The 19,259-nt window shown below is 46.9% G+C and overlaps 1 protein-coding gene across 1 annotated transcript; it reads right to left on the bottom strand.

The window, feature by feature from the left end:
- Positions 1-4,863: 4,863 nt before the first annotated feature.
- NEFL (neurofilament light chain) lies at positions 4,864-9,215 on the bottom strand. Its single transcript, XM_086703431.1, has 4 exons — positions 7,997-9,215; positions 6,800-6,924; positions 6,010-6,329; positions 4,864-5,438 (listed from the first exon to the last, which is right to left on the bottom strand). The coding sequence occupies exons 1-4, from the start codon at positions 9,041-9,043 to the stop codon at positions 5,299-5,301; spliced, it is 1,632 nt and encodes a 543-aa protein (XP_086559557.1). The 5' UTR covers positions 9,044-9,215; the 3' UTR covers positions 4,864-5,298.
- Positions 9,216-19,259: the final 10,044 nt, after the last annotated feature.

Genomic DNA, 19,259 nt, shown 5'->3' with positions numbered 1-19,259 from the left:
CACAAGGAATAAAATGGAAATTCCTTGGTCTACTAGCCCCTGCGTAATCTGGCCTCTGCCCTTTTCCTCTCAACTCTTTTACTTTCGGTCTCATCCTTAATATTCAGCAACAAGCTTAAGGCATTTTTCTGGGTTGAAGCAAGCCCAGCTTCTGCTCTTACTGTTCCCTCTACCTGGAACATTCTTTCCCCACATCACTGCATGTCTGGCTCGAATCCAATGCAACATACTTTTTAAGTAATTTACTTGTTTATTGTCTGTTTACACACACGCGTGTGCACCCTTACACACACACGCCACTGTTGCCCCTGAATGCAGGGATATTGTCTGTCTTATGCCTTGTACTTAGAACAGTGCCTGTCACATGATTAATAGGAATGGAATGAATGGACAAGCTATGTCTAAATATGTATTAATAGAAGCAAGAACTAAAGAAGAATATATAAATGAAAATAGTGGTGTTTGAATTGATGAAATGTGATTTTTTTTTCCATTTTAAATTTGTTTTGAATACTGTTGTTACATTATTTTTTAAAACCCACCATACAAATCATTATCTATGGGGGCGCCTGGGTGGCTCAGTCGGTTAAGCGTCAGACTTCGGCTTAGGTCATGATCTCATGGTTTGTGAGTTCAAGCCCCACGTCGAGCTCTGTGATAACAGCGCAGAGCCCGGAGCCTGCTTCAGGTTCTGTGTCTCCTCCTCTCTCTCTGTCCCTCATATGCTCATGCTCTGTCTCTGTCTCTCAATAATAAATAAACGTTAAAAATTTTTTAAAAAAACAACAAATCATTATCTATGTTGAAGTAGAAAAGAAAAAGGACTACCAATAGTTACATTCTCGGGATGCTGAGATTTTCTTTTTTCCCCATAATGCTTTACCTTTTGGCTTTCTAACTCATATAATAAGACCTTCGCTGGGAATTTTCTAGAAGACCTTAAGTGAAAATGGCTCCCTTTCATAGCTTGCATAATTCACTGCACTCCATTTTGGTGGACATTTCCCAAAGAGGACAATACTCAGAATTATCCTCTCCCCTTTCAAACATGAATTATGGCTGGACAAATTCTAATATCTCACATTCTGTTTCCAAGAGAGAAAGAATTCTCCATCGTGGCCATATTTATGGAAAGCTCTCATAAACATCATCAAACCTTTGCCATTCTAGACTTATTTCTTAAAATGCCCACTAAATGCAAGGCACTTTGTTGGATGTTATAGAAGGAAACAAAGACATTTCTTTATTTCATCAACCTTTATCCCCTTCCCAAAGTAATTTGGAATGGCTTACAACAAGAAAGATATGCCAGAGGGAGGAGGGAGAGGAGGAAGAGGGGGATAAAGAAAAGGAAGAGCAGAAAGAGAAATAAACAAGAGAACCAGTTAAATATGAGCAAAACTAGAAAACGATGACCAAATAGAAGAATAACACCATGAGAACCAACATCCCCGGAAGTTAATGATCCTTGAAGATAACCTTCACGTTTATCTGTTCACAAAGCCTGGTTCCTGCCTTCCAACAGCTTAAAGGTAAGCAGAGGAATTAAGATATGGACATAAATAATCAAAGGAATTAGAAGCATGAGCATCCCAAGAAACTACAGTGGAACCCTAAATGCAAATGTGCCCCTTGTTTGGTATAAGAACCGCATTCTAAAAATTCTTCTAATTCTGCGAAAACGCCCGGGCCACTGTCACCTGCCGCTGAAAATCTGCTCTGGTTCCGCAAGGATGCATCCCAACCTGACGGCCAAGGAGAAGCAGTGTGATGTACTGGTTAAGAGCACGGACTTCAGAGCTGACTGTGAGGTTTGAATCCCAGCCCTTCTGCAAACTAGCTGTGTGACCTTGGTCAACTTACCTAACCTTTAGTTTCTCCTCTGTAAAAGGGGGATGATAATCATACTGGACTGAGAATGTTGATGTAAGAAAGGAATTGATGAGGGAACGCATGTAACGTACTCAGATCAGTGCCTGGGACACAGTGACCTCTCTGACAGCGTTACGAAAAATAGTAATAACCAGATTGATTGCTTACCGAGTTAATGCTAGGAATGCAACTTTACAGTAAGTTGAGCAATTCCCTTTAAGTGATGGATTTGGGGGGTGAGCATAATAGTTATATATGTATGTTTCCCATTCAGACATTTAGCCTGAACTTCCACAAGTTTTTCAGGAATGTTAAATCATGAATCTAGAAAGGAACTGACACATCAGGCCTTGAACCTTTCCGCAGCTGAAACTCCAGGAGGCTGGAGTGGGGGTAGGGGTGGGGATATGGCCAGGGCTCCAATACAAGCAACACTAGAATACAGACGAAACGGTGATTCTTGGATCTCTGCTCTTCCCACAAGGTGTTGGAACTGGGGATGGGACTGATTAATTAAATACTCTTGCCTTTCTAGGCGTTCTAATCTGTTGAGAAGTTATGAATTCAGTGTCTATTTGTGTTCGACTACAGTAGGAGCGATGCTAGATGCTGGGGACAAAATGGTGAGCATGGGGTCTGATAGCCATGCTTCTGAAGATCCCATTAGATCTTCAGGGAATTCAGACATTTATCAGAGGATCATGGAAATAGATGCTGATTGCAAGTGTGTAAAAGTCTACAAACTCTACGTGGTCTTAAGCACACATTTAGTAGAGGAATTTAACCCAGTTACGGGAGGCTTCTCCAAAGGAATGACAACTGAACTACAACTGGGCAAGAATGAGGGAAGGAAAGAAGAGTGCTCCCGATGGAGAAATCAGCAAAAACCCTGTGACAGGTGGAGGAACGGAGGGCCAGGGTGGTGGGAGCACCGGAAGTAAGGGACAACAGGACCCACACAGCATGAAGTCAGAGAAGGAGTTCGGGGTCAGGTCATTTTAAAGACTTTGATTTTTACCTTAAAAGAGATGGGAAACGATTGGAGGATTTTTTTTTTAATATTTATTAATTTTGGGGAGAGTGCAGGTAGAGGAGTGGCAGAGAGAGGGGGACAGAGGATCCCAAGAGGATCTGTGCGGACAGACTGACAGCAGCGAGCCAGATGTGGGGTTCGAACTCACAAACCGGGAGATCACGACCTGAGCGGCAGTCAGACACTCAACCCTCTGAGCCACCCAGGTGCCCCTGAGGGATGTCAATCAAGGGGACGAGATGATCAAAATTTTCCTTTTCAAACAATGGCTTACTGTAGCGTGCCGAGCAAAGAAAGACAAGAGGAGACGCTGGGTTTCCTAGGGTGGTGTCCGTGTGAAAGGAGAGGTGTGGATGGGGACACGCAAGATATGTAGGTGATTACATCAGGAAAACTTGGTTCGCTTAGACCAGAGGGATCGGGGAGAAGCAACGAGAGGTCTGAGGTCATGCCCAATCTCTGGTTTGCAGAATTGGATGAGTGTGGAGTGGCGTCATCAACTGGGGGGAAGGGATACTGAAAGAGCCGCATGGGGAGCAGGAGGGAGAGAGGTACTGACCCACGTACCAAGTTAAAACGAACGTTGTTAAAGACTTCCAGATCCATTTAGTTTGGGTTTTTCAGTATTTTATTTTGGCACACAGGATAGAATATGGTACAGTGTTCTTCCTTCAAGCAATTCTCAAACCAACCGTTTCCATTTGGCGAAAGTGTTTTACATATCATTTGCATCTCATTGTTACCATGTGTAGCCTCCCATATTTAATGAACATCAATGTGAAAAGCTTGCCTTCTGAGGTGACTCCGGGTCTTTAGAGGCCACTATACTGAGAATCTTCTCGGCTCAAACCCATGGCGGCAGGATAAATAAATAACTAATTCTACCTATTTGTTCGGTGACAGATATTTAACCAGAAATAGGTAGTGTGAAGAATCGGATACATTTAAATAAAGACCACTGGGCTCTCGGGTTTGTTAGCTTTTAAAAGTTGTCCAGAGAACAGACATTGAACGGAATTAGCTGACAAAGCAATCGTGTAAGAACAAAAGCAGAACAAGTGGATCATCAGTAATTTCATCTACATTCCACATCAAGTGCAAGTGCAAGAGCTTTCATGGCTTTACAGTGAACACGGAGGATGGGCGGGGTGTGTGTCTGAGGCCATGGCCAACCAGTTAGAGCGATCGCTGAAATCCAAGTATTTCCCGGTGAAGACATGCAGAGCAATGGCACTGTGACATTCTGGCATATCATCTCCTCCCTTTAGTGACAGATAATTAAATTAGCTGTATCTGTAGCTTTTGAAAAGCTTCCAATGGGTGCCACTAAATGTTGTTTACTTGAAGCAGTGGAATCAAGCTAACACCACACTGAATCATGAGCTCAGGATTGCAGGCAATACGTTTGCAATGGCAAATAATCTTTGGTACTCTTGCTCTCTCCGTCCAAGTTATACATGGAAAAAAAAAAAACTCCTTCTGATTTTATCAACTGCTTGGGTTTCAACTTCTGCTCATGATATTCAGACTATATCAAAATAATGCGGTTATAATAATGGATGGGTGGGATTCACCTTCTATCCATATCATATTATTAAGTTACCTATTTACCCCAAAAGGTGTTTTTATCATATTACACCATTGCCTCCAAGAAAACCATTCCCAACGTTACACAGTACATTTTACGGGCAAAGTATATTGCTAATTATAAAAGAAAGACCCCAGAAATTCTCATTTACTCAAGTTCACTACCAGCAAAATTTTCGAGGGGAGAGATTTCATGAACGGTCATGACCTAAATGTATCCCTCAGAGTTACCAATCGGGGGGGAAAAATGCATTGTAATTGTTAAAATTTGGACATCGTAAAAATTTGGAGGTCGACAGTCCACTTGTATATGCCTTCGACTGGTGCCTTCTTTAAGATATTTTAAGTAAGTCAACAACCACAGCAAGAAATGACATTCAGTGTAACTTTATTTACTATTTATTGCACATCATTCGAGGTCTTTAATTTCTAACCACCAAAGGTTCAAAGGGCTATTTTTACCATGAAGTTTAACATTAACATTAGTGAATTCGTTTATTCATGTGTGTGTGTGTTTTTTATTGTAAACATCTGAATTATTCACATTGCCATAGATCCTGAACTCATAAGCGTGGACCATGCACAGGCTGGCAGCGAGCCAGGAAGCCACTCTGCAAGCAAACGGATACTCTGCGTAAGGAAAAAAGTCATAGCACAACATTTAAAGTCCAACCTAAGTCATCTCAGAATTATACATATATTGACTTCTTAATTCATATAATATCTGGAACTCAACTGGTTGGTCGGCGATGGGGTTGACCTGATTTCGGGAGAATTCTTCCTGGAACAATTAAGGAAAGAGGGGCTCAATCTTTCTTTTTAGTGGCTTGTTCCTCCCCAGCACCTCCATCTTTCTTCTCCTCTTCCTCAGCTTCTTTGGTTTCTTCTCCTTCGTCTTCGCCTCCTTCTTCTTCCTCCTTGGCCTCCTCGGATTCTTCCTTGGCAGCTTTAACATAAAGAGAAAGTTTACAAACTCCAAATCCGGGGTACGTCAGTCCACGCCTTTCTGCTAAGGTTCTGTGTGAAAACCCAAATGTCAGAAAGCCCTCCCCCAAATCTCTCAGGTCCACCTCCCCAAACACACACAACGGACGTGCTGAACACTGGCCACCAATACCTTCTTCTTCGAAGAAGCCAAAAGGCAAACGCTTATTTAAAAAAACTACTTCTGTTCTCTCGGCCACCCGACCGCCGGGTTAAACAGACTGCTGAAATGTTCACGGGGAACGAAGAGACAGCAGGAGGAGGATATTTTGAAATGCTATTCTCAACAAACTCCCAAGCTGGGCAGAGGGAGATGCGTACCGCTGAGAGGGCAACCAATTTGAGAAATCAGACACTTACTCCGGGGCTTGCCGGATAACTAGATAAAAGGGATCATTTAAGATTCTAAAGTCATATATATACAAGTAAGACTTCTTGGCATAAACGCAGCTTCACTTCCCCTTACCCATCTCCTAGCAAATATCCACGCCCTGACTGTTCTGGAAGTTGTGGGGATTTCTTTTTTATCATACCTTCTTCCTCTTCGGCTCCTTCCTCCTCCTCAGCCTCCTCCTTCTCCTTCTCCTCCTCCTCAGCTTCTCCTTCAGAGGGGGGTTCGTCCTTGGCTTCCTCGGCCTTTGCAGCCTCAATGGTCTCCTCCACCTCGATCTGCTCCTCCTGGACGTGGCTGGTGTAGTAAGACGGGAAGGAGCGCGCAGACATCAGGTAGGAGCTGGTCTGTAAACCGCCATAGGCAGATCGGCCAAAGACCTGAGAGCTCTGGGAATAGCCGCTGGTGATGCTTCCCACGCTGGTGAAACTGAGCCGGGTCTCCTCACCTTCCAAGAGTTTCCTGGGAAGGCACGGGAGGATGGGGTTAATGAACAAGAACACAGGAAGTGTGGTGAATTACTTGCCCTATCTGAGCCCACCACGACCCCTCTTCCCCTAATGCCATCCTTAAAGGCAAAGGGGAGCAGGAGCAGGGCTGGGAATTATGGAAACCTCATGTCTGGGGATGTTGTGCCCGACACCAGGAAAAAGAAAAAAAAGCAGAAAAACAAGCAAACACACAAACGACAAACAAACTGAAAACAGTCCTGTCTCTTCGATTTAAAGTGTAAGGAGACACCAAGAGCAGAACTCACGATCCCAGGGTCAAATTCTTCTGTATTTGTCTAATAATCACCTTCTTCTTGGAAAAAGCCAGAAAGCAAACGTCTATTTCAAAGGACTAGTCTTGAAGGTTTCTGACTCAATGTGAATGACATATGATTTTCTTCCTAAAGCTGAACGGCTCCTACCACCCCACCCTGTTTTTACCTGTAAGCTGCAATCTCAATGTCCAAAGCCATCTTCACGTTGAGGAGGTCTTGGTATTCTTTAAGGTATCGGGCCATTTCGCTCTTTGTGGTTCTCAATTCATTTTCTAATTTGTTGATTGTGTCCTGGTGGAGGATGGGGGGTGGGGGGGAATCTGAGCATAAATCCGACTGCTATCATTTTACTGCAGTATGGCTGCAAAGGCCTAACCTACTTACAACCCAAGTGCACGCCTCAGATAAAATCCGCCCTAAAAGAACTGCCTTTTCTCTTGTTTAACCTTTCCTTACTTGGATTAGAAAAACAAACAAGCAAACAAATCTCGCTTCAGGAAGCATGAAATGAAAACAAAAAGAAATTTGTTTTTTCATCTGATGGGAGAAAAATTCTTGGTTTTCTTTTCATTATCACAGTCTAATGATCACCGTACAATGCCTGCAAAAATATTTTTCATTGACTTAAAAAACTTTGTTTCACATTCATTAGTCAACTTGACTCCAAAATCCCGTGCAAGAAATTACTCCATTTCTTCACACGAGTAGGAAGCAGCTAGATAAGAAATAATGCTAATTTCATCTGAAATATTTTCTGGGGGTTGACATTACTTTTTCTCCTTCCCAGAAAAGGAAAATCCTTTAAAAAAAAGAAAAGAAATGTTTTACTGCGAACATCTTTACCTACTACAGTTTGGACTGCATTCCTGTCTACCTCAGGGAAAGGAGTGGTTGATAAAACCAGTCCCTAAAGCATGGTTGGGCACAGGTATCCTTCGGAACTAATGAGAGCTCCCTGCCGAATTTAGTAAGCAGATGGTCCAATCTGTGCCGCAAAGCGACTTGTGGTTGATGAAAGGCAGTAGAGAGGCAGGCCAGAGGCAACGCCCAGATCCACCCCTGCACCCACTCCACCCTACCCTTGCAGGGCTGGGCAGCTTTACTGCGGAGTAAATTCAACTGCACCGAACCCGTCCCCTCAGACTGCAGTCGCACCCCCGCCCCCGCCCTCCAAGTGCCCCACCCCTCCCACACAGTCTCCAGGGAGTCAAGTTCTGCTCCCCACTGGCTGCTAGCGGACGCCCCCTCCCTGGCCTCCACTTCCTGGGCGCGCCCTCGACTCTCCACCCTCCCCCCACCCACCCCCACAACTTGCTCCTGCAGCTCCCTCCCCGCCCCCACCGTGTTTTGCACGGTGCTGTACCTGCATAGCACTAATGTCGGCGTTCTGCTTGTCCTCCAGCTCCTGCAGCTGCTTCTCCAGCGCTTCGTTCATGCCCCGGCATGCTTCGATCTCCAGGGTCTTGGCCTTGAGCAGGCGGCGGCTCTCGGACACTTCGTCCTTGGCGGCGCGCACCGCGTCGGTGTTCTTGGCGGCGCTCTCGGTCAGCACCGTGAAGCGGCTCTTGAACCACTCTTCGGCGTTCTGCATGTTCTTGGCGGCCAGCTTCTCGTACTGAGCGCGGATGTCCTTGAGCGCGGCGGAGAGGTCGGGCTTGGAGGACACGTCCATCTCCACGGAGATCTGCGCGTACTGGATCTGCGCCTGCAGCTCGGCGATCTCCTCTTCGTGCACTTTCTTCAGGAAGGCGATTTCGTCCATCAGGCTGTCGATGCGCTTTTCGAGCTCGGCGCGGGCGAGCGCGGCCTCGTCGGCTCCTTTGCGCGCTTCCATCAGCCGGCCCTCGGCGTCCTCGCGGCTCAGCACCTCCTCTTCATAGCGCGCCTGCAGGTTGCGCAAAGTCTCCTCCAGCCCTTCGCGCTCGCCCTGGAGCGCCTGCTTCTCGTTGGTGGCGTCTTCCGCCGCCAGGCGCAGGTCGCGGATCTCCTGCTCGTACAGCGCCCGGAAGCGGGAGGGCTCGGAGTGCTTCTGGCGCAGCACCAGCAGCTCGGCTTCCAGCACCTTGTTCTGCTGCTCCAGCTCGTGCACGCGCTCGATGAAGCTGGCGAAGCGGTCGTTGAGGTCCTGCAGCTGCGCCTTCTCCTGGGTGCGGATGGACTTGAGGTCGTTGCTGATGGCGGCTACCTGGCTCAGGTCGAGGTTCTCGAGACTGGGCATCAAGGAGCCGGAGCTGGACGAGTAGCTGCGGCGCACGGACAGCGAGGAGGAGACCGGCGCGGAGTAGCTGGAGTAAGCGGAGCGCGCGGTGCTGTAGCCGCTGCGCACGCTGGAGATGTGCACCCGGGGCGTCTCCACGTAGCGCCGCTTGTAGGAGGTCGAGTAGTACGGCTCATAGCTGAAGGAACTCATGGTGGCGGTCGGAGCCCCTCCGGCCGGCGGCGGAGATGGGGGCCTACAGAGAGAAGAACGGGGAGAGAGGGAGTGGGAGAGGGGAAGGTGGATGGCTGTGTGCGGCTCGGCGCGGTCCTGCCACCCCTATTTATACGCGGGGAGCATTCTGACGCAGCCTGCGATCGATCACGGCGCGCCGGGCCGGTGGGGGCAGCGCGCTGCTGCAGCCAAGGGGAGGATTCTGCGCAAAAGGGAAGGCGGGGGCGAGCGACAGGCGGCTCCGGGGCTGCGGCGCGCGTCCTTTCCACTTGTATGCGAGGCCTTGGATTTTTTCCTTGCGACCCCTTACCCCTCACTCATTCCCTTCCCCACACCCCCCCCCCCCAGCCTACTTACTCCTTGACCCTTTATCACTCGGATGACGGGTCCCCAATGGTGGGTCCCCACTCCCCACTGACACCTTAGTTTTCCATATCCACGTACCTAGGAGACACCCTCCCCCCTCTAACTCGCCCCTTCCCCCCCAGGGGCCTCCTCCACCATCGCCCCAACCCCCGTCTTGGGGTTTAAGGTGACAAGGCAGTGCCTCTAGGACATGAGTGATTAAAGTGAAAAGTTTAAGCTTGCTGGTATCGGGTCTATATGGGAGGAAAGTTTTATATGTCTTTGTAGCTATTTCTGGCACTTTCTTTAATTCATCGGTCTTTCTCCTGGTTATTTCTCTTTAATGCGCTGCTTCTGCACAAACAAACACACACACACACACGTGAAACTGCGGCACTGCAGGTGTTGATTTTGGCATTTCTAACCCCTTAGAGCAGTTAATGGCAGGCTTTCCGTGTTCCTAGATTTTCCCATTCCTTTCTGCAGAATGAAGCCGCGAGTGTTTTTAGCGTGTTGAGGCGTGTAGGTGGGGGAGAGCGGAGAATGAGTTTGAAACTAACCGGGGGAAGACCGGCTTGCGAAGGCAGCGGCGAGTTCTGCAGCCGGGTCCTTCGGCCTGATCCACGCTGCCTGTATCTTCTTCATCAAGCTGAATTCCTGCTTCACACCACCAACTCCGTCACTTTAAAAGCCCCTTTTCCCTGTTTTTACACCTGTGTAGCATCCAACCTGATGATTTCGACAAGCCAGGCAGGTGGCCGGTTTTCAGAGGGAAGCTGCTGCTGCCAGCCCCGAGCGCCCAGGGCGGTCTCCCGGGAGGAGGACTCAGACCCGAGACATCTCGTTCTGGGGCGGACAGCGAATAGCCGCGTGATTCTCCCCCCGGTTCACTCTAATAATTAGGTTACAGATACAGTCAGACATCCATGGATTTTCTTTAGGAAACACCCCGATCCCTGAAACTGTGCGCGCCGTAATGCACATTGATACAACCCTGCGGTTTGCAGAGCCTTTCACACACATTATGCTAGAGAGCCCTGGTTTCCTGCAGGAGTGGCGGAGATTGACACGGGATAACTAAGACTTCTCCAAAGAAGCACTTAATTGTTGTGTAATGTGTTTAAGAGGCGCATTTGACGTGCACCTTACTGGGGTTTTTTTTTAATAGCAAGCTGAGGGGGAAGCGTGCGAACAGTTTTCAAATAGAAAAGCCGGCACAGCTTTCCCCGTGAGGCTGAGAGGGTGAAGTACTAGGAGACAGTACCACAGATGCTCCCGGAGGTACTGCACTCCGCCGGCCGGGCGACAGGCGGGTGTGATGAGTCTTAACCTCCGGGGTTCTTTGCAAGCTGTAAAAAACCCACGGCGGCCTTCATGGTTAGAAAGACCGCAGCCGGGAGGTTTCTAAACAATCTCTATTGTCTCAAGTAATGCAACTTTGGGATCATGGACGTTTGGAGTTTAATCTGTCAGGAGGTCCGTCCACATCAATCATTCTAGGATTTCAAGCCTGAGTCATTAGGCTCTCGGGATTTTGCCTGGCCCCCACCGCCCTGCTAAGGCCCTTATTCTGATGACTTTATATATAGCCCACATATCCTTGGCCTTCACATTCATTGGTGATCCAAGAGTGGAAAAGGCTTCTCCGGGGAGAGACAGGGGGTGAGGGAGAGAACCTACAGAAATCAGAGTTTTGCCGGCTCCCAGTTACCCAGTGCGGATGAAAAGTGCCAGAATGGATTTCTTTTAACCTGCCCCATATCGTTTCATGTTCCGCGAGTCGGCCTCGTACACCCCACTCTTAGCTATTCATGAATTCATTGTCTTTCTGCCAGCTCCCTTCCCTCGGAGTTTCAGGTCACCCTCTGAGATCTTAAGTCCATCAGCGGTTTTTCCTTCTTTTTTTTTTTTTTCTTTGCCACAGCTCCTGGCTGAAGCCTTTGACTGCAGAGGAAGCTGCCCCAGGAGGAGGGCGGCGGCTGATGCCTGCTGCAGTGCAGAGAAGAAACCTGTGGGGCACCTGCAGGCCATACCCTCCGTGGGGGAGCTGAAACGGGAGGTGCACCAGAGAGCCCTGGTGGGTGGGAATGCAGGGCAGCGCCCTCCCCCTGACTGGATCTGGTGTCAGGAGAAGGGCAGAGCAACTGTATTTCTGAATGTGGATCTCTGGTCTTTTTTAAAATAGCTCCCGGCTGAGCCACCTCAGTCTCCACCAGGGCCCGCTTTACAGGGGCTCCTGAACCCAGCCTGGGTTTGGGTTTGGGTTAGCCTACTTTCAGCCTTCCCCAGCTAGGCCCTTGCCTCTTCTTAAATATTCTGTCCAGTCATCCTCCTTTTAAAATCCTCTTCCCAGCAAGTGGCTCTGAATGCCCATGTGACCCTTGCTCTTGTGTGTGAAATGGACAACTTTAGAGAACCTGCTTAGAAAAAGAATCCTGGCTTTTGTGTCCCCTGCCCTAAGTGCTTCTGCATGAGTGTTTGTAATGGCGTCGTTATTTCTTTAGAAGAAGGCTTTTTTTCCGGTCTTGTTACACATTTGGGCCTTTATTTCCCTTTAAGCATTTTCTCCCCCAACATAAAATGGGTTGAGGGCTGCCAACAAAACACACTCTTAGGAGATCCAAATTATTTTAAGGGCAAAGGTGATGAAACTCATTAATAAGACTCCATCTGTAATCCCCTGAAGGACTGGTTGAGGTCATTTAAAAAGTAAAATATAGTCCCATGACTGCAGGGCCCATAAAATAGAACCCTTAGAAACACCTAAAGGGTTTTGCTTCTTTTCCAGGGCCAGTAGAGTCAGACAGCTTCAGAAGGGTAGGACCTGGTCGCTTTTTCATTTCATTATTCTAAAACCCTGGCACGGCAGGAGGTTCTCTGGATGGGTATCTGTTTTGAAAAGCACCGTCTGAAATTTAGGCTGAAATTATGAGGCAGGCCCCAGAGAAGCATCAGTCTGGGGGCAAGCGAGCAGAATCCCCCCCCCCCCCCCCGCCACCAGTGAGCTGTGGGAACAGCCCTCGTCCAGGACAGCAGATGGGTCCCGGTCCCCTCACCATCACCCGGTCCCCTCACACACCAGTGTCCGCATCCTTTTGAAGCAAGGAGGGATGAAGGAATAGAAACACATGCAGGGCGTCTACCCTATGACAGGCCTCTGATATCTCCTAGTTAAGCATTACAAAATCCCCCTGAGATGGTTACTGTTATTCAGCAAACAGCTGAGGCCCCGAGAGGTTAAATAATTTGCCAACTCACACCATTACTTCAAACCGGAGCTCTATCTGCTCCCGGTCTGAGTCGTGCTCCCCTCCCAACACACGCTGCAGCCGGTGGCATTTGCTGCCTCCATGCGTCTCTGTGGAACTTGATCATTGCATGCCACAGTGTGCAGACCGTGCATGTAGCAAACCTACTGTGTTTTGAGAACACCAATCTGAACTGATTTGCACCAGGAGACTCTTAATGAGCGTGGTTCACTCGGACAGCTAGGGATGGCAATAGACAACGATGGTTGTAGGTTTCTTAGGCGTCCCAATGTAAAATGAAACGGAAGCACATAACTGCTGATGTCACCTACTAGGCACCACTCTAAACACCAGTTTACAAAACACCTTTCCTGGGATTAATGAGCTAAAACACAACTTAGCTGATCCAAACCCTTTACAATGACTGCATTGTGACCTCTGTCTTTTTCCTATTTAAAATACCTTCGCTTTCTGCCCTAGTAAATAGGTCTTCTTTGATAAAGTGACTTTAAAAAATGGCTATAAAGAATAAGAGAAAAAAAATGCTGGCACTTAACATATCATTAATGTAGTTTATCGTGCTTTTTACAGATCTTTAACTTTTCAAAAAGAAACGTGGCTAAAAAAAACAGAAAATGCCTCGTTTGGGGAAGCCACAGATAGATTTCCTCCCTGTTTTCTTGTCACCAGTTTATTTCTTTATACGTTATGCTCACCGTAGGAATCATCATACGTGAATCTCCCCATCTTTTGGGAAATCTGTTTGGAGGAAAATTTTTCCCATTGTAATACAAAATATGCCCGGTAATTTTATAGCATCGCGTTGTGAAGTAATGCATCATAGGGCGTGCTCTGCGGCTACATAAAATTTAGATTGCAGCAAGAACAAGAATGCCATTTGAATAGATTAAAGATGAACAAGCACGTTTATATTCAAAACACGTGCAGTACTAGAAATGACGGGAACTTGCTGCTGTCCAAGCAGAAATGATGTGACAGGATCAAACCCCAAATGCTTGCGCCACAGAACTAGCCAAGGTAATGTATTCCACACCCCCCTCGCCACCACCCCCCCACCCCGAAGCCTGCTGCAGGGCCCCTTGTCCTTAATCACCGTCACCAGACGCAGGGGTAAGAGGGTATGCTGGGGACATCAAAGGGCTTAATTTGCAGTCATTTCAAGCAGGTCACGGCCACAGCGGTCAGAACCAACACTACTAACCCTGCTTGTTCAGTTGCGCTCCCCTGACTGCAAGGAAGCACGTGCGGCCGCTGTGGTGCGGATACTAACCAGCCACAGAAACATTCCATGCGGCACCTGGGTTTCTTTGCTGACCTTTACGGTGACCTAATCAATCAGTTGGAGGGATGTCAGGTTTACAGTTTGCAGAGACAGAGGATAAGCAGTTCCGCCTGCGGGAGACAAAGCCCCGAGGCCGGCTGTCTCACAGCCACGCCGGGGCTCATCCCGGGCGGCAGCACACTTGCTCGCCAGCACTTTGCCGCTGCACGGTTGCAGCAAAGGCTGCGGTAGGATGGCAAATGGGCGGATCCCTGGATTCCAGCAGTAAAGCAGGCAGGCTTCTCACACCAGGATAGATACCGTGGGTGTGTGGTAAGTGGAACACGTAAGAGACTGTCCGGGTTCGAAAAGCGAAAGTTGATTGTGGCTAAATGGCTTGCTGATTGATTCAATAACTCGTACGCTCATTCATGCATCGAGTCACCCGATGTCCGCGGAACACTTCCGCTGCGCACAATTCTGTACCAGTGCCAGGGGGCGGGGGGTGGGGGGTACCAGGAGTCACGGCACAGTCCCCGGCTCCTCGGGGCTGGGAAATACCTGAGCTCCATAACAAAATACTGCACACTGTGGATGAATCTCAAAACTGGTATACTGACCCCAGGTGAGAGAAACGCTAGATAAAGAATACATACCAGTTCCGTTTATAGAAAGTTCCAGAAGAGGCAAACCAATCTGCGATGGGGGGAGAATGGGGTTGCCTCAGGGAGTGTGACATGGGGAATGACTGGGCGGAGGCACAAGGGAACTTTCTGGGGTGAAGGTATTGTCCGAGGTCCGGAGAAGTTTGGATTGTGCAGGTGTATGCATTTGTCAAAACCCCAGATGTACCAGGAGTTGGCGTGTTCCACTGAATGTGAATTTTGCATCAAGGGAGAAAACTGTACAGGGTGTATCTACAAAGCCAATCCCTTTGACAGTAGCTAAGCAGACCAAACCCATGCATGTGAAACTCCAAGTCCTATGCAAAAGTGAAACAATAAAAGGCAACATCCTAAGAGGTGTCAGGAGGAAGAGAAGAATTTGCTGTGATTTTAGAAAGGGGAGAGGTCAAATGAATGAAATGTATCAACGTTTCTGTGGCTGGTGACTACGCTGGATGCTTTGCACGGGTATTGTATTTAGTCCTCACAGCAGCTCTCTGAAGTGGATCTTTTTATCGTTGTTCTAAAAATGAGATATTGTATTTCTATTAGTCCATCCCGATATCGCATTAAAATTTGTTAGCAATCTTACATTGCTGCCTCACATTGAATTTGTATGGACTTAAAAAAAAAAGGTTTGAAAGCTATGCCTATTCATTTATACTGTGGCTTTTAAAAAAAAACTTAAAAATATGACTTTCATTAATTTTTTTAATCTAATCTTTAATATAAACATTTTTGGTCCATTGTTCAAATCTGCTGTAATAGTTTTAACACCTTCTAACTTTACATCAAATTCAGTAAGAATGGATTTCCTCATTTTTTTTTTTAAATCAAAACACCGTTAGAAATGTATTTTATATGCTATGCTTCATAGACTCTTGGGATTGGGAAGTAATTTCCATTTTTTCCACACAAGTCCACCACTGGCTTCATCCTCGGCAGCTCTTAACTTCTGCTCTGGCCGTCCCTTTTCCAGAGTGGATTGCCTCCTTCCACACTATAGCCATCAGACATTACTTCTAGCCAGAGCCCAAATTCCTAGGGAGGTTGAGGCATAGGCACCCAAGAATGAGAGATCTGACTTTTTCCCTTTCTGTTTCTCACTGCATTCGGATTCCTTTTCCATGTGATGCTTAGGGCATCCTCGCAAAGCAGAGATGATAATAGTGATATTCACATGGAGAGCGGAGGTTTTCCAAGCATTTCCGCATCATGTCACAGGATCCCTGCAGTGGTCAGATCTGCATATGTTACCATCCTCGCTTCCTCGATAAGAGGTTGCAGACGGAAAGTGAGTTACCCCAAGCCGTGTGTCCTGTGACAGTGGAGCCAGTGCTCTGGGCTTCCTGTCATCGAATTTTCCTCGTAAACCTTGCAGTTTCATATATATCAGGCCTATCCTTTTTTTTCATCCCTCCGTGGTACCATTCCAAAAAGATAGGGAAGCCTTGATCACTTCTTACTTTCAGATTGGATATCTTTGGATAATTACTTATAACAGAGCACCATTTCATTAGCTTCGATCACTGTTAAAATGCCAGTATCAATGGAAGAGGTTAAGAGTTAAAGGTGATATTAGTCCTTTGTATGTGAGATTGAATACGAGACTGGTAATAGCTTTGTGGGGGGGGGGAACCCACAGAGACAGAGAGAAAGCTTGAAGGCCTTGAGCAGTAAGCATAGGACAGGAAGGGGCAGAAACAATAAGTGTAATGGGGATGAGGTGGATGGTCAGACCATAAGCCGGAACGGTGGCGGGACCGGCAGCAAAATAGATTTTGTAGCTTTAAGCTCACCACGCCTAAAGCAAAGGCCTCTATTTCCACAGTATGATTTGACTGGGATATAACCCATAGTAGTTAAATTAATCCTGGGATGGCCAGGCTGTATTTAAATCAGGGAAGAATCCTAAAGCTTTATTTAGGGGTGTCTTCTCCCATCTGACCTTTTGGCCAAAGAAATTCTGTGCAATTGACAGGTTATTAGTCTGTAATGTATGTAAGAGCTAAGAAGCTCTTACATCCTTGAGGCGGGGCTCACCCACCAGGAAAAGGCCAAAAGGAGAAGGACATAGAGAGGCAGTAAAAGGGCAGAATAATCAGCAGACCAGGTAACCAAACCCGAGGAGATCTGATAGAAAGTGAAATCATAGTCCTATAATTTAAGAGCATAAGGGAAAGGAAAACTTGTATTTAGTTAGTATAATTGTGTGCAATAATATTAACAATAGCTTTGTGTCAGGCACTGAGCAAATTCGTTTGGTGAGATAATTTCTTTGAGTCATCACAAAACCCCGATGAGCCGGGTATTAAAATCACCCTCATTTTAAAGATGTGGACACTCAGGTTTAGACTAGAGCCTAAACTGTACGCCCACCGGAAGAACTCAGCTATATTGTGTCACTAACCCTCACAGTAAGTATTGTTTTCATTCAATAAGGAGGAGCATGAGGTTCAGACAGTTCAAGCATATCGGTCAAGGTCACACAGCCGGGTCAAGGTCCGTCTGAATTCTCTCGCTTTCTGCTATGACCAAAGTGCAAGGATGTTGTTGAGAGGTGCTATGCAAATAAGAGCTCTCACTCCTTTTTTTTTTTTTTCCTATGAAGTATAAATTTGTATACCGATGCAAGGAAATGCTGCAATAATCAGGGTCAAGGAAGCTCAAATCACATGCAAGTAAAGTCATCCATAGAATGGTCATCTAGGCAGAGCACCACAGACACAAACCAAATAAGTCAACGCTCTGCTTTATTAGCAGACTCCAAAAATAGAGATCCATCACTGCAATAATTTATAAGAACCAAATTGCGTCTGAGCACGTCTCTCCAGATACAGGCTTAATGCCTTCCTTATTGCTAACTAGCAACGCCTTCTATTATTATATTGTCTGCAAGAGGGAAAAAAGCACACTGAAGAAGATTCCCCTCACCTTTCCGTATCACTTTATCCGACAAATTTAATAAACTGCACTACCAAATCGCGTTAGAATAGCCGATATGCTTTTGAATAGAGCTGACATATTTCAGTTTGCAAAGTGTTTTCTTTTTCTTCTGCCAAAAACGTTTTTGCCCATTACATTGATTAATACTCACTTTAGACGTTATCCAAATTAAAATTCTCTTCCAAATCAATGCCCCAAATTTAGAAAGATTACTTAAGGCACACAGCTCTGTCCTAACACTCAAATGTGCAGATGGGTGGAAAGCCCATCACCATATACAATTCCGAGCTGCCCAAAGGTGAAAGAGACTGCCCCAGGCGCAAAGCGATAGCAGTTCCAAAGGGAATCACTCCACCTCGGAGCTGGCCTTGACCCTGGATGGCCTCGCAGGTCCTCTGCCAACCTGAGATTCTCTAATTCTAAAATATTCAAAAGGTGAAAAGCACTGGGTAAGCTAGAGCCGGGAGCCCTCACATCTTACGGCGATCGTGAATAGGAGTCCAAAAGCAGAGTATTACTCCAAACAGTGAGACCTGCGCCTAACTTAGGTCAGATATGAGCCAAAGACAGAATATGACCAAATGTCAGCAGAGTGAGATGTTTGCGGGAAGCCAGATAGAGTTACTCATTGAAGTTTTGGAGGAATAAGTATTTGTTTTATTTGCATGAAACTCGTCTTCCCTACAGAATAGAGCTAAGGGTAAACAGCTGAACAATCGTCAACATTTTTATCAGTTGAATTTGTCCTCCTTCACCTATCACAATAGAACTCACTTTTTTTCTCTCTTCTGATGGTTTCTTTTCTTTTCTTTTAATGTTAATTTTTATTTTTGAGAGAGAGGGGGTGGGGAGGGGCAGAGAGAGAGGGAGACACAGAATCCGAAGCAGGCTCCAGGCTCTGAGCCGTCAGCAAGCACAGAGCCCGATGCAGGGGCGGGGGGATCAGGGGGTGGGGGCGTTGCTCCAACCCACCAACCATGAGATCATGACCTGAGCTGAAGTCAGATGCCCAACGGACTGAGCCACCCAGGAGCCCCCTGATGGTTTCTTTTCATGGGTTGATAATAAAAGAAAGGAGAGGGGCGCCTGGGTGGCGCAGTCGGTTGGGCGTCCGACTTCAGCCAGGTCACGATCTCGCGGTCCGTGAGTTCGAGCCCCGCGTCGGGCTCTGGGCTGATGGCTCAGAGCCTGGAGCCTGTTTCCGATTCTGTGTCTCCCTCTCTCTCTGCCCCTCCCCCGTTCATGCTCTGTCTCTCTCTGTCCCAAAAATAAATAAACGTTGAAAAAAAAAATTAAAAAAAAAAAAAAAAAAAAAAAAAGAAACAGAGCAGGTATTAGGTTCATTTACTTCTTTCTCCTAGGACCCAAACCCCAGCCTGCAAAATAGAGCCCATCTGTCTCATTCTCTCTGTCTCTGTCACTCTCATTCTCTCTCAAGTCTTTGGTTCTTTATCTCCTAAAACCTGTGCACTGCCGGTTTCCTTTTGGAGAAGGGAACCTCAGAATTTGAACTCAACACTCAGGGGGTAGTAGAGTAAGCAGCCTGGGGTTAGAGAAAGGACAAGCAAAACAATCTCTAGGTATCCATAAGCTAACCCTCCTAGATGATGGGCTTGAGAAAGAGGGGGACACCATCTAAGTCAGCAAATGCCGCGAGTATCCTCTTTTCCAGATGCAAAATGATGTTCTGCACATGATGTTTTTTGCAC

Source organism: Puma concolor, chromosome B1, assembly GCF_028749965.1.
Source record: "Puma concolor isolate L17-30 chromosome B1, mPumCon1.1.hap2, whole genome shotgun sequence".
Lineage (NCBI taxonomy): Eukaryota > Metazoa > Chordata > Mammalia > Carnivora > Felidae > Puma > Puma concolor.
Note: the sequence above shows the minus strand (reverse complement) of the source record. Positions and strands in the feature narration are given on the sequence as shown.

What these genes read in the sequence shown, in the direction of transcription:
- NEFL (XM_086703431.1), bottom strand. Translation starts at nt 9,043, where the DNA reads ATGAGTTCCTTCAGCTATGAGCCGTACTACTCGACCTCCTACAAGCGG. An exon ending in CCGACATTAGTGCTATGCAG is followed by an intron (nt 6,925 to 7,996) that starts GTACAGCACCGT and finishes ATCCTCCACCAG; the next exon opens with GACACAATCAACAAATTAGA. An exon ending in AGGAGCCGAAGAGGAAGAAG is followed by an intron (nt 5,439 to 6,009) that starts GTATGATAAAAA and finishes TTTATGTTAAAG; the next exon opens with CTGCCAAGGAAGAATCCGAG.